Source organism: Nerophis ophidion, linkage group LG14 (assembly GCF_033978795.1).
Source record: "Nerophis ophidion isolate RoL-2023_Sa linkage group LG14, RoL_Noph_v1.0, whole genome shotgun sequence".
Classification (NCBI taxonomy): Eukaryota; Metazoa; Chordata; class Actinopteri; order Syngnathiformes; family Syngnathidae; genus Nerophis; species Nerophis ophidion.
The window spans coordinates 29,319,701-29,336,139 of NC_084624.1; the positions used below are offsets into that span (position 1 = coordinate 29,319,701).

At 36.6% G+C, this 16,439-nt stretch overlaps 1 protein-coding gene across 7 annotated transcripts in view; it reads right to left on the bottom strand.

Moving 5' to 3' along the window:
• The window catches only part of kmt2cb (lysine (K)-specific methyltransferase 2Cb), a 190,014-nt gene that overhangs the window by 129,548 nt on the left and 44,027 nt on the right, over positions 1 to 16,439 (bottom strand). For 6 of the 7 annotated variants that reach the window (XM_061920330.1, XM_061920333.1, XM_061920334.1 and 3 more), the window contains exon 2: positions 14,851 to 15,039. The exons of the other annotated variant lie outside the window; for it this stretch is intronic. In XM_061920330.1, the coding sequence (XP_061776314.1) occupies positions 14,851 to 15,038 (188 nt within the window). In that variant the 5' untranslated portion in view covers position 15,039. The remainder of the gene's footprint in view (positions 1 to 14,850; positions 15,040 to 16,439) is intronic. 7 annotated transcript variants of the gene reach the window in all.

The window sequence follows — 16,439 nt, forward strand, 5'->3', positions numbered from 1 at the left end:
CCTAGTCCCACCACAGCACTAGAGAGAGAAAAAAAAAAGGTGAAAATAATGCTGTGGTAAGTAGTCCGGGCTTGCTGAGCTGCCTGCAAAACCTGACAAAGAGGACAAGGATCTGGAATGGAGTGGCAAGCAAATGGAGAGTGGGATATTTGAACAACCCTTTTCTGACATATATATCTTCTTTTTGGACAAATTAGCTACAATTCCAATGTATTACTGGGTTAATGTTTGAAGCGGAACTGCACTTTTTTTCTTGAAATGTTTTCCATCATTCACAATCCTTATGTAAGATAAGTGTGGACCCCGACTTCAACAAGTTGAAAAACTTATTCGGGGGTTACCATTTAGTGGTCAATTGTACGGAATATGTACTGAACTTTGCAATCTACTAATAAAAGTTTCAATCAATCAAGTGTTTGCGCAAAACATTCAAACACTAACATCAACATTGTTTTAAATACATGCCGTAAGTTCATACGTAATGTAGTAATTCATTATAACATGTAATATGAGAGTAGTTTGATCATTTTAAGCATGCAGCGGCGCATTCATATCAAAAATGCATCACAACCTTGGCTTTTTCCTTCAACTACATCACTGATTATTACTCACTGCAGACTTCATGAGCGCCAACATACATAACACATCACTTACTGCACAATATCTGCTCTCACTGCGATGTTCACATATTTCTGTTTTGATGAAGAATGACTCATAGTCCTTGCGGAAAAAAGAGGGGTGGCACAAAGCGCCTTTTCGCCATTTCCAGGTCTAAGTTGAATGTCAAAGTGTATCAACTTCTAAGTTTATGCTGATATCATGTTACTATCCAGGTGAGAGATGATGTTACACAATTAAACCGACATTTAACCAAGATCTAGGCTTTAATTAGTGCGATTACGTAACCGCAAAAGACCGAGTTTTTTTCTTTTACCCTACGCTGACTCCGGCATTTGAGTGACCGACATGTCCGTCAGTCAGAGTTGTTGAGCCTCGCGTTTGGGGCTCTCGCTTTAAACAGGAGGAAAGACGTCTCACTCCGTGCCTCGCTTTCAGCACCTGAATGCGTTGATTTAACAGTAGAAACAGTGGAACCCCCTTTTCAGTCATTGTTTATAAGCGTCATCCTGCAGTCTATACCTATCTCTTATGTGTGACTACCATCTACTGGTCACACTTATCAATACACCATGTACCAAATAAAATAGCTTTGAAGTTGGTATCCACAGCCAGAAATATTCCATACATTAGGCGCACTGGGTTATAAGGCGCGCCGTCGATTTTGGAGAAAATAAAAAGGCTTTTAAGTGTGCCTTATAGTCCAAAAAATTACGGAACAAAGTCAAATATCCCGTTGTGGTAATATTTCAGCATCAAATCGGATGTCCATTATAAACCCATCAATACGGATGAACAAGCGAGAATGCCGTGATCACATGATGACAATCGACAAAAAGACAACCCGACCTAATTTTTAAAACTGGGAAAAAATGTTCTTAAAGATATTAAATATTCAATTATGATTATGTTTTGATTACAGAAATGATTCCATTTTATTTTTTGGTCACTTATTTAGGATAACATAGCTCAGGGGTCGGGAACCTTTTGGCCTGAGAGAGCCATGAAAGCCAAATATTTTAAAATGTATTTCCGTGAGAGCCATATAATATTTTTTAACACTGAATACAACCAAATGTGTGCATTTTTAAGTAAGAACAACATGTTTAGAGTACAATAAATCTCCTATTCTTTTTAATAACATTCTTATTCTGAAGTTAACCAATAATAAATCAAATACTTCTTACCATTAATGCGACTTCTTGAACAAGTCTGGTAGAAAACGGATGGATGGATAAAATGCATGAGAATGTTTTATATTTTGAACGGTATTTTTAGCACTGTGATTACTAGCAGAATTATTCATAATTATCATGTTAAGCCAGGGGTGTCCAAACGTTTTCCACTGAGGGCCGCACTCTGAAAAATCCGAGCAAGCGGGGGCCGTTTTCATAATTTTTATTTTAAAAACCAATACAATATATGTCTAAAAAATATACATTTAGGCCTCCACTCAGTTATGATCCTGAGGACCCCAAAGGGTTTGGTGAAAAAAAATATTAAAAATGTGTCATTATTCAGTATTATAATTTGTATTATTATGCAAGTTTTAAATCTCTAGATCAACATTAGAAAAAAAAAAATAGAAAAAACACAAAATATGCAATATTTTCACCCAATAACTTTTTTAGGTGGAATATTTGAGAATATATAATAATTGGAGCCTTAATTTTGGATTTTGATTCATTATTTTTTGAGCAATGACACTTAAAACAAATCACACTAAAATATTTGGGGATCCAAAAGTGTCCTACTTATTAAAGTGTTAAAAAACGAATTATACATTTTATTTACCGTTTACTTTTAGCACAATAATCTCGATCAACTTCAGATACATCTGTCAATTTCAAGTTTTATTGTTGTTTATGTTTTGTTTGTTTGTTTTAGGCTCTTCTTTAAAAAAAAAACTGCTCAGTTTTTTATATGGTAAAACACAAAATATGCAACATTTTCCCCCCAAAATATCTCAAAGTGGAATATTTAATGTGATGTAATCGAAGCCTTGATTAGGTCAATAATTCAAAATGACATTAATTTTGATTCATTATATTTTTTTAAAGAAAGAAACAGCCTGCATGGCAGCTTTGTGTTATAAGAGTTAGTTAACAATTTCTTGTTACATTTCACCTGTTTGCTCTTTTATACCACTTTTGATGTTTTTTTTTTTTTTTTTTTTTTTTTATTGTATTCTTAAAATGTGCCGTGGGGGCGTTAAAAAATGACCCACGGGCCGCACTTTGGACAGCCCTGTGTTAAGCAATGTCAGCTAAGATTTATCTGAGAGCCAGATAAAGTCATCAAAAGAGCCACATCTGGCTCTAGAGCCATAGGTTCCCTACCCCTGACATAGCTATTTACCTTCCAGTTACAGTACAATGGTAAAGCACTCTACAGTAATGAGAAAACAAGTTTAAATGCTTTAAAACTGTTACTTGCATTACTATATGTTAAGATTACATTACGAACACTGTATAGTTTTTTTATCAATTATTTTTTCAGTTAAAGAGCATGATGTAGACACAATCACTGAATCTGTCTGCATAGAGCCCAATATTTTTGAAAGTAGATTATTGCAAAATTGTTCTAATGCGAGGCACTCTGAGACAATAATATGTCGATTGATTGATATTTACTTGTTATTTTCACTGTTTTATGCATTTTCATTTGAAAAATATTAAAATCAGTATCTTGGTTAAAAAAAAAAAATCACAATTAGGTTTTTTACCAAAATTGTGCAGCCCCAGTGAGAGACATAATTTATATGTAGAATTAACTTTCACAAGCAGCGAGGCAAAAAAAGCAGCTCACCAGCTCATGAAGTCAATACAGTAACATAATAAAATTTCCTCTCTCTAATCAATGTGCCGCTTAATGTAGGTTCTTAACGTTAGCGCTTATAATAACAATATCATTATTACTTGGTAAGTATTCAGGCCACGAAATATAAATGAAGTATTGTTAAAGCTTGTTGGATGATTTTTAATTCGGCTTTATGGATGGAATAAACACAAAAGATGCAATGACGTCATGGCTCCCATTGGCTCCATTGTAAGTGGATTTTTATTTATGAGTTAGAATACATAAAGAAATGTGTTCTTGTCTCTCATAAGTATTGCAATTATAGGCAAAATTTAAAAAAAAGTGCAGTTGCCCTTTAAAGCATAGACATAATGACACTAAAGAGGAGTATTCAAAGATATGTCCTAATTTATGGTTGAAATAACCATTGTATTTCTTTTAAATTATTATTTATTTTAAATGAATACGAACTACAAATGTTTGTTTTACTCAAACAAACATTTATTCCAAGCTTTTCAACTATTCACCTTTAACTGCCTTGATCAAAATAACATTTTGAAAACAACTTAACTAAAACATAATGCAGCCTGAGGCTTTGTGCTAAATGACAGCCACATGCAGAACCAGACTACTGACTCTTGGTGAGCATCTAAACATGTAAACACAACGGAGTGGCAACTACAGGTGGAGAAAATGATCGATTCTTTGATGCATTACGATCGTAACATGAATGAGTATGAATGAATGGACAAATGTCCAAATATTGATTATTCATGCACGTTAAATAATGTAGTGCAGACGGTTCTAAAATGCAGATCTAGTACGCACACAGATGGAGGGAGAAGGAGAGGACAAGCTATGCAAAACGTAGCGCTAAGCCATCTTGAATGTGAAGTTGTGAAACAAGAAAATAATAAGTGGTTTGTACACTTCAACTGAAGTCTGACTGGAACCACATTGCAGCAAAGTTAAAAAGAGGAAATTAGCAAGTAGATGAACAAGTCAGGACAGAGAATAATATCACCACAGTGTGCGACAAGGCTGTCAGCCAAATATATGTATAGGCAGATGGTAGCTATACAAACCCCGTTTCCATATGAGTATGGAAATTGTGTTGGATGTAAATATAAACGGAATACAATGATTTGCAAATCCTTTTCAACCCATATTCAATTGAATGCACCACAAAAACAAGATATTTGATGTTCAAACTCAAGAACTTTATTTTTATTTTTTGCAAATAATAATTAACTTGGAATTTCATGGCTGCAACATGTGCGAAAGTAATTATTTCCCATTCTTGTTTTATGTAGAGTTTCAGTCCAACAGTTCGGGGTCTCCGCTGTCGTATTTTACGCTTCATAATGCGCCACACTTTTTCGATGGGAGACAGGTCTGGACTGCAAGCGGGCCAGGAAAGTACCTGCACTCCTTTTTTACGAAGCCATGCTGTTGTAACACGTGCTGAATGTGGCTTGGCATTGTCTTGCTGAAATAAGCAGGGGCGTCCATGAAAAAGGCGGCGCTTAGATGGCAGCATATGTTGTTCCAAAACATGTATGTACCTTTCAGCATTAATGGTGCCTTCACAGATGTGTAAGTTACCCATGCCTTGAGCACTAATGCACCCCCATCGATAACAGTCTGGATGGTTCGCTTCCCCTTTGGTCCGGATGACACAATGTCAAATATTTCCAAAAACAATTTGAAATGTGGACTCGTCAGACCACAGAACACTTTTCCACTTTGCATCAGTCCATCTTAGATGATCTCGGGCCCAGAGAAGCCGGCGGCGTTTCTGGATGTTGTTGATAAATGGCTTTCGCTTCGCATAGTAGAGCTTTAACTTGCACTTACAGATGTAGCGACGGACTGTATTTATTGACAGTGGTTTTCTGAAGTGTTTCTGAGCCCATGGAGTGATATTCTTTAGAGATTGATGTCGGTTTTTGATACAGTGCCGTCTGAGGGATCGAAGGTCACGGTCATTCAATGTTGGTTTCCGGCAATGCTGCTTACTTGAAGTGATTTCCCCAGATTCTCTGAACCTTTTGATGATATTGTGGACTGTAGATGTTGAAATCCCTAAATTTCTTGCAACTGCACTTTGAGAAACGTTGTTCTTAAACTATTTGCTCACGCAGTTGAAGACAAAGGGGTTTACCCCGCCCCGTCCTTTCTTGTGAAAGACTGAGCATTTTTTGGGAAGCTGTTTTTATACCCAATCATGGCACCCACCTGTTCCTAATTAGCCTGCACACCTGTGGGATGTTCCAAATAAGTTTTTGATGAACATTCCTCAACTTTATCAGTATTTATTGCCACCTTTCCCAACTTCTTTGTCACGTGTTGCTGGCATCAAATTCTAAAGTTAATGATTATTTGCAAAAAAAACATGTTTTTTAGTTTGAACATCAAATATGTTGTCTTTGTAGCATATTCAACTGCATATGGGTTTAAAATGATTTGGAAATCATTGTATTCCGTTTATATTTACATCCAACACAATTTACTAACTCATATGGAAACGGGGTTTGTACAACTTCCCCTGCACCACTAGCACCACAGCTAACTTTATCCATGCCGCTACCGCTCTGCTACGCGAGAGCGAATGACGTTGCGACAGTACGTGACGTATGTAAGAAGGTTGGCTTGTTTTATGTCTCTGTGCGAAGGAGAGACAAGAAAGAGTCACAAACGCCTGTAGTGTAATGCCCGCAGCTAAAAGCAACTGCGTGAGAACGTATACTCGAATATCACAATATAGTAATTTTCTATATCGCACATAGACAGACCCGCAATATATCAAGTACATTCGATATATCGCCCTGCCCTATTTCGGTGTTTAGATTTTAGAAGAAACCACAGAAAAAGAGGCTCTTAAAAGTACAGACAAGACAAAAAGACAAGCGGGCAGAAACAGAGATGGGAGTAGAATGAAACCGTCTTAACCAAGCGCCAGGGAAGAAAAAAAAAAATCAAATCGTTCTATTTAAAATAAAAAATAAAAAAAGCATTGTAACCCATGTATCGAGATGGAACTTGAATAGTCCATCACAAAGACATTTACATCCCTAGTTATAACCAAATCACAGTAGTAGTAGTTGATTTTTCAAACAGATGATTTACTTTACGGTTCAACATGATTTACTTTTCGTTTTTTTGGAAAAAGCAAATCTTATTAAATCCTACCTCTTTATCTTATCACATCCCAGCAATTATTAGTAGGTTTGTACACGTCTTGTGCTCAAAATGCACTGCTCTTAGAAAAAAAAAAGGCTGAACACACAAGGCCCCCAGTTAAACCTCAGAATGAAGCTAAAACTCACCATGACCTCCGAAGACGAACCCAACCCAGCACCCCCGAACCCCTAAGCACATACGTTCTGTCTCCATGCTCCAACAACCCCGAATAACCCGCTGGCTTTCCACGAAGAGTCGAGTAAAAAACCGTCATGGTTATGATACATCGATCCACCAACAATGTGCCCGTTACATCAGAATTGTTAGTTTAACAATCCTATTCTTCACTCCGTCTTGGCATTGTATGACCAAGACGACATAGAGCACTGACCATCAGCACCTCTACCTTTTAAGGCTCCCGTTAGAACCCTCCTCAAGGTAAGCAAATCTCTGAACCCAGCGTGCCACACAGAGCCACTAGCGGTTGTTGTGGTCGCCCCTCTAAGCTCCACCAGGAAACACCCAGCCACAGAATAATGCTATAACACAGAGCAACCGGACGTGCACACTTGGAGCTTCTACAAGACAAGGCCAAGCCCGCCCAAAGAGCATATCTCGTCCTTCCCGAATTTCACCTGAAGCTCACCTCAAGTGCATGAGAAATATGCATTTTAACGGTTTTAAGGATGTGTCCAATGTTTGCATTTTTCCCTCATTTACGAGGGAGAGGTCTTGGAACTTATTGCCAGAAAGATCATAGCATTGCAGGGTCATATTGACGTGCCAACCTCCCATCAATGTGTATGTATGTAGAGTGTTGATCGACTATCACTGTACAACATTTACATTTTAGTGATCAAAATTGCCTTATACTGACGAGTTCCTTACTTTCAGTTTTAAATAATTGAATTTGGCCTAAATGAATTGGAAGCAGTAAAATGCAAAACACACACACAAATCGGTTCACCACCCAACTTCCACAATCGACAAGAATTCCTAATCCATAAATATATAATGCCCATCTGTGGCATCTCTGATGCTCTTACATAAAGTAGACACTACAACCCAAACAGCATATTGTTAGCGATGAATCACGCATTTTACAAAGCCCACAACGGTGTGATTAAGGTTGAGAGTTGATGCAGGTAGATAGCAGTGATTTGCATAAATGTGTCAATATGAAGTAGGTATGTAATGGTAAACAGTATAATGATAAACTGTGGTAAAATTCCAGACGGTTAGTAATATCGTTTAAATGTGTAACTACCGAAAAACCATCATTTATTAAAGCATTTTAGGCAACACTGCTTACTTCCTGTAAACCGAAGCGCACGCACACTTGGGCCATTAGACTTTAGAAAAAATAGTGGCAACTTGGCGGACTTTGCTCGGGAGAGTAAATGGAGTCTATTGCTTTGTTTTACTGATGACGACAGGTCTGGACAGTATTGGAGAAAGACCCATTTGTCCCACATTTAAAGTATACCTTGAGGGAGATGAATATTTGATGTTGCAGATTCACTTTGAAAGTGCAACATGGGACTAGAACTAGAAGTTACCATACAGCAGGCGATGTGTCGGGAACGTTGCCACAACTTGTTTATAAAGTATTTAATTTGTGTACCTGGGATGGTCACTCATCCTTTATTCAACTGCTAACTATTTCAGTGTTTCAAAAACATCAATACATCTCATTGAATTGAACACAGGCTGTGTTGTAAGTGAGCAAAAAAGATTGTGTATTAGATGTGAGAGGTATTCCTCTTGTTTACTTTTGTTGGTTAAACTGATGCACTGAAGCACATTGTGTTGTTGAAGAACATCCATCCATCCATTTCTACCGCTTATTCCCTTTTGGGTTGCAGGGGGCACTGGTGCCTATCTCAGCTACAATCTGGCGGAAGGTGGTGTACACCCTGGACAAGTCGCCACCTCATCGCAGGGCCAACACAGATAGACAACATTCACACTCACATTCACACACTAGGGCCAATTTGGTGTTGCCAATAAATCTATCCCCAGGTGCATGTCTTTGGAAGTGGGAGGAAGCAGGAGTACCCGGAGGGAACCCACGCATTCACGGGAAGGACACGCAAACTCCACACAGAAAGATCCCGAGCCTGGGATTGAACCCAGGACTACTCAGGACGTTCGTATTGTGAGGCAGATGCACGAACCCCTCTATCACCGTGAAGCCCCTGTCGAAGAACAAAGTTTGTTTATTAAACTTTTTATCTTCATTAGGCAAACTGCTTTTTGTTTTATATTGACATCATGGGGCGGTTTAGCTCGGTTGGTAGAGTGGCCGTGCCAGCAACTTTAGGGTTGCAGGTTCGATTCCCGCTTCCACCATCCTAATCACTGCCGTTGTGTCCTTGGGCAAGACACTTTACTCACCTGCTCCCAGTGCCACCCACACTGGTTTGAATGTAACTTAGTTATTGGGTTTCACTATGTAAAGCGCTTTGAGTCACTAGAGAAAAAGCGCTATATAAATATAATTCAATTCAATTCAATAAAGTAAACACAGGTTTTGTTTTTTTACATTACTTGTAGGTTGTTTTCATTTCACAAAGTTATAACTCCAAAAACCATTCATGTGACATAGCATTTTGTTAATGTTTTATGGTGTACAGTTAATTCCTAAATGACATTTTTCTGCTCACTTTGAATGGATCTGTCCCAATACAACATGTACATACATTAGTACATGTTGCACATAAAAAAATAAAAACCTCTGTGTATGAAAATAGAGATAAAAGCATCATGTAATGAGAAAAAGCTGACATGTTGATACTAATAATGAACAAAAACACAAATATTTGTCTTTAAATATATATGGATAATGTTTATACATAGCAATTTTTCAGAAATTACAAATTACATGATGGCATCTCATTCACACCCCTAATTGTTTTAACTAACATAATGAATAATCGTGAATATTGATAAAAAATCATCTTAATTATTTTTTGGTCATAATCGTGCAGACTAGATCTCATTTATGAACACTATTTTCATCTTTATGCACAAAAAATGGAGTTATGTCTTTATAATGCTTGTGTTGCTTTTCTTATGCACATTCAATTTATACTTGCGGTACATACACACACGGTGTGTGTTTTTTTTTTGTTTTTTTTAAATACAATTTAGTTGAAAAATGACGGTATAAATAATTTCTGAAAATCGTGAGCACATTTAAAAATAATCTGAAAATAATGACAACTGTGATAATTTTGGTCATAACAACCGTGAAAAGGAATTTCCATACTGTGACGTCACTGATATCAAACAAAAAAGACTAAATAATTACAATCGTAGTTTACTCCTGACCATTTAATCCACATGAAGTAACTTAAACAGGCCCTGGTTCACCCTTGTAGCTTGGCATTAACACACTGCCTGAATGGGTGAAGATTAAACCATCCATTGGGAGCACAGGATTTAGATATTGAGATAGATTAAGACAACACGCTAAAGCAATGACAAGAAAAAATGGTGGACAATACGTCCTATTAACACCATTGCCTTTAAAGTTAACATTTTTTGCAGAATTATATTTGATATAATTAATTCAATGTATTTTTATTATTATATCAGTGCAGTGTTTCCCCCAGTAATTCTTGATGAGGTCCAAGGGATCTCCAGCTAAAGAACAGTTTGCTCCTTCCTAAAACATTATTAACTAGCGGCAACATTTGTGTCCACATATTTGTGTTTCTGGGAAAATCTCTCGAGTCCAACTGCACCCGAAATACCAGACTCTAAAATATGCAGCAAAATAAAGCAACACTATAGATTGCAGGGATGTTTGACTCTACGGCATTGGGATTCACGGTCACTGTTTAATGATTTTTTTAATTTTTTTTTTTAACTAATAATCAATATTGGTTTCTTAATTCAGGAGTGTTTTCTATTACTCAATATACATTTGTGTCATTAGCACTGGTCACATGCCTACTTTAACACATAACATCGTGTCAAAAACAGACCCATATATATTATGCGGAAACTATTCACAGCGCTCTACGTTTTTTATGTTACAGCCTTACTCCAAAATTAAATGAATTGGTTTTGTCCTCAAAATCCAACATACAATACCCCATAATTACAATGTGGAAAAGTTATTTTAGAGCTTTTTGCAAATGTATTACAAACAAAAAACTAAGAAAACCTATGTACATAAGTATTGAAAGCCTTTGCTCACTACTTTGTTGATGCAACTTTGGCAGCAATTACAGCTTCAATACTTTTTAACATGATACCACAAGGTTAGCACACCTATCTTTGGGCAGTTTCACCCATTCCTCTTTGCAGCACCTCTCAAGCTCCAGCCGGTTGGATGGAAAGCATTGGAGCAAAGCCATTACCAGATGCTTCAAGTCTGGGCCACTCAAGGACATTTTGCCGAATTGTCCTGAAGCCACTCCTTTGATATCTTGACTGTGTGTTTAGGGTCGTTGTCCTGCTGAAAGATGTCGTCCCAGACTGAGTTTAACAGTGCTTTGGAGCAGGTTTTCATCCAGGATGTCTCTGTGCATTGCTGCATTCATCTTTCCCTCTATCCTGACTAATCTCCCAGTTCCTGCCGCTGAAACGCATTGGACTTTATAAAAAGAAAAATGTGTGCCTTTCCAAATCATGTCCAAACAACTAAATTTACCATAGGTGGACTCCAATTAAGCTGTAGAAAAATCTCAAGGATGATCAGTCGAAACAGGATGCACATGATCTCAATTTGAGCAAAATGGCAAATGCTGTGAATACTAATGTATATGTAATTTTTTTTTTTAATTTTAAATGCATTTGCAAAAATCTCAATTTATTATTTCATTTTATTTTTTTACACATTGTCATTATGGGTTATTGTGTGTACAATTGTGAGGACAAAATTGACTGCATTCCATTTTGAAACATATAACATATTAAAATGTGGAAAAAGTGAAGCGCTGCGAATACTTTCCGGATGCACTGTTCAACTGCTTCTAGGATCAATTGAGATAGCCATCTATCATGCTTATCTTCAGATGTACCTGTTCAAGGCCATTTGAATCGGGATGGACTTGGGCATGATTCTCCCTCCCTCTCTGGCCTATGCTCAACCGTCACTTCTTTATTGATGTATTACCCTAAATCCTGTGGCTTTGTGGATTATTTTAATCACCTCAGTTACAAAAATCATAGTGCTGGACAATTAATAACATTTTGATTTTGACTTTCATTATGGCTCAAAAATTTAAAAATAAATAAAGATGTGCATGCAAATTTCTGAGCTTGTGACCATGAAACAGATGAGGAGCGGATGAGTGGTTAAAAGTGCATGTCTATGAAAAGTTTGGAATGTTACTATAGTTGCTACTTTTTATTTGGCACAGCGCTAGTATGCCTAATCAATAATCACTAAACTCAACAAAAAAATGTAAGTCAATTGATTTCCGCATTTACGTAATCGCGGACGGACTCACATCGACCAATGAAACAGAACCTGCAGTTGAACACAAAATATCAAGAAATTGGTATTCATGTAAGTGAAATGTTGTCATTGTGAGGAGAAGGAACATTTGTTTGGGAAAATAATGTGTCTGGTAGCTCTCATTCATCCCCAACACACTCAGTCGCCCTGACCTAAACTAAACAAGCAAGACAGTCATCTAAAACAGCGACTAAACAACATAGCTAAAGCTAACAAGAACAATCCATACACACACAACACATCTAATCTGCGGGTGTTGTTGTGAACGACATCATCGATGTAACATGTGACATCAATTGACAAACAGCGGTAGCAACTTTAAAGGCGTTCTCTCTCTCTTTTTTTTATTGCCTCTTTACTCGTCAAGCTGAGAACAGCAGCACAGCACACTTCAAAAAAGTACCTAACAGACGCATCATGTACTTAAAACACATTTACACAATTATTATACTTTGACATAAAATACTGATATAAATTGTCCAAAGATGTACAGAACTAAAAAATGTGAGGATTTTTGCAATAAATTAAACATTTTATTACATTTTATTTAACACAAAAATCACACACTGGTGGTAAAAACAAGTGTAAAAGGTGAAAAACGCAATTTAAAAAATGTGATGCAAAAACTTTATTTTATTGATTTATATCAGGGGTCCCCAAACGGATAAGGCCCACCAGTGTCCAAAATCTGGCCTGCAGGAAATTCCAAGTTTTAAAAAAACAAAAAAAAACCTGTCTTTTTATTATTATTATTATTATTTTAAATCTGTCCTTTCTAATCCATTTTCTACCGCTTGTTACTCTCGGTGTTTCCTCGCCGCTCAGGCAAATCATATTGTCTAAAAATGCATTTTCCCATCGAAAACGTGACATCATCGCGCACGGAATGAATGAATTGTGTGTGTGTGTGTGTGTGTGTGTGTGTGTATGTGTATATATATATATATATATATCTATTTATGTATAGGGATGATGTTTGATAAGGAATTATCGATTTCCAGCCTAACCGATTCCTTATCGATTCTCTTATCGAGTCCAGCTGGGTTGTTGTATATGGAAAAAAACACACAATATTTGGTTTAACAAAAGCTCACTTTTATTATATAAGAAAACAATTTAATCTAATAAACAAATAAATATTGACTGTTACCCTCCTAAAAAAATAAAATAAATAATATTTATCAAATTTAATTTTTTTAGACTGTTGTTACACAAAGTAAATTAAGTGGGATTTTTCAGAAAAACAAATATATACAGTAACCCAAAAGCAACCTGTCTCTGTGATCACTATACGTGTATAAATAATAATATAGTGTTAGATAAAATCAGTTCCTTGGGCACAAAACTGAAAAAAATACAGCTCTCCAAAAAGTGCACTTCTGCTGTTATTGGAATATACTAACTACAGCTATTGGAACATACTAACTACAGCTGTTGGAACATACTAACTACACACACTGTGACACTAAGAACGCAACAGTCATCAAACAACAATTTTCTTTCAAAAAAATTGGCATGTCTGCTTTTTCTGGATCAAGTCTGACCCTCTCTTCGCTAATCGTGTCACCAGTGGTCAAAAAAACACGTTCACTTGGCGTGGAACTAGCTTAGACACACAGATAGGTTTGAGAAAGATCAAATAGGAGGGGCAGAGTGTCTCTCTTACCAAACCACCAAATGGCAGTGTTGGCCTGCATGTTGGTGCGAGGAAGGTCTCTGTACACCTGCATTTCCTGGTCTAGTCTGTCTGGGATGCTCCTCTGTTTCATGAGCTGCAGTTCACTATCGTCCTCCGATGGAAACTATCTGCGCCTAATGACTGAGCTACGTGACGTCATTTCTTGTGATGTCAAACGGGGCATTTCTTGACGGAATGGGCCCGGCCAAATTCTTTTAACCCAATGTGGCCCTGAGGTCATAAAGTTTGGGTACCCCTGTTTTATATACGTAGTTATTGCTATTATTATTATTATTTTACTTGTGTTTTATTCATTACAAATTCATATACTTTTTTAAAACTATTTTTAAAGTTGAGTTTTGGTGGTGAAATAAATACTCTTTTTGTTTAAATTAATGAATAATCGTGTAATAAATTGTAAATACAATATTGATCAAAATAATCTGATTATTATTTTTGCCATTATCGTGCAGCCTTAGAAAATCACATTACATGGAAAAAAAAGTGTAACTCCAAAACAGGGAGAGGACTTAAAGGTTGCCTTGAGGAACACTCCAATTGTAAATCACAAGTTTGGACTCCAGTGTTGTGTTTGCTAGCAAGGTTAAAATATCAATACAAGGATCTGCCAATGTGTTTACAGTGGTCCAAGTTCCTATACACAACAGGAGCACTCTCTAGTGGTTTTAGAAATTTGCAGCAAAAATGTTTGTCTCTCAAAATGTTAACTGACCCCAGTTGAAAAGCCCACCTATACAGCTTGTAAAGTAGCATATCTTTTCAATCCACTGCAAATTACCCAACACAGCCATTATTGTCCAATTCGCTGGCAATTTGGCTTGTTCAGGTTGTGTACCAAATTATACCGTAGTAGAAAAGGTACAGTACATTGGAGAAATAGCCAAGTATGAAAATGACTAACCAGTTTCCTGTAAAGTTGTTCTGCTGTTAAATACGTTTAGAAAGAAAACGTGCTTTGATAGTTGTAAACAGCTAAACTATGGTTTCCACCTTGTTCAATTGGCAGCAAATAAAATAAGGTTAACATATCAGTGCATTTCAAACAAAAATATATATTTTACATAAAGTGGAAACATACTTTTTTCTGTTCTTAGAGGAGGCTGAGGGTTGCGCCTGTGGTAGGCAGGCAGCAGCACCAGCAGCATCCTTGCGTGGCCTGCCACGTGGTCGCTTGTCGGCATGAGCCGGACTCCCTGTGGATGTGGCCCCTGCACAGCTGGAGGGTCCCTGGTCAGAGGGTTCCACAGTCTTTTCCTCTGATGACATTCTGACACAAACATAAACAAAAGATGCTATCATTGTCATGATCCGTGGTCCGGATCATGTTCAGTTTAATTATGTTCTGTTAGTTTTGGACTTCTTTAGTTCCTGGTTGCACTTCCTTGTTTGTTTTGTCACTATGGTTATTTATGATTTTCACCTGCCTCTGTTTTTTGAGTCACACTGGTGTTCAATCCAGAGACAATATTTAAGCCTGCCCTTTTTGATCACTCGTCCTGGGTTGCTTGTTTGCGGTAAGCAAGAGTTACGTATTCCTGTTTTAGACCCTGTGCTAAGTGTTAGCCTTAGCTTCCCGTGCATTCGGCACGCTGTTCTTTTGTTTGTTTCTGTCTGTTTAGTACAGTGTATTATTTATTAAATCAAATCCTACCTTTACGTTTTCGTCCGGAGTGTCCTTGTTTGCATTGGAGGAACGATCCCGCGTAAAGATGCGACCCCCATGTGATAATCATGGTATAGCATTTCGGATGCATTCTGATGGGAATGTTGTTTTTTTACCCCCCACCAGTAAAGTAATAAAAATGTTGGTTTCACTTTATTACCTCAAACAAGATCCCAAACGTAAAGTAGGATGGCTTAGATGCAAGCGCAAATTCCAATTTATTCACTTGAATAGTCAGCAATATCAATTTTGGATTGATATTGTAATTCAGATTTATTATTCATTGATTTGAAAACAGTAATCATCGTACCACCAAAACTCAACTTTAAATAGTTAAAAAATATATAAATTTATAAATTAATAACGAACAAACCACAACAAGTAAAATGACAGTAATGATAATATATTAACACAACAATAGAAAAACCAAAAATAAAAATCAGTTTTTCCATTTTCATTGTTTTTATTCAGTTTTTAACATTTACACTTATTTTACCAACATATGTGTGCCTTTTTTTTATTTTTTATTTTATTTTTTAAAAATTTATTTTATTTTATTTATTTTTTTAATTATCTTTCTAGCTATCATTATGTATACGTATCGTTGCATTTGAACAACTTTATTGTTGATAATAGAGGTAATCTATTGGTTTTGTTCATGATCAATAGCGCTTTTTCTATTGGTATTTGTATTGCTACAGTTTTAGTGTAAAAATGCTCATTGTCATTACTATATTATTTATTTCACTAACTGCTTATTTGCTATCACTTTTACGATCATATTTGTACATATTATGTATGTGCTGATGTTGTTCTATTGTTGTTGTTGTTATTGTTGTATTTGCTGTTGTTATTTTTGTCTCTCTGTCTAATCCCCCTTTTATCCCCACAATTTCCCCCTCTGTCTTCCTTTTTTTCTTTTTCTATCCCCTCCTGCTCCGGCCCGGTTGCACCAAATGATAATATAAATATATTTAATAAAGTCACATTCAAATAAGACAACA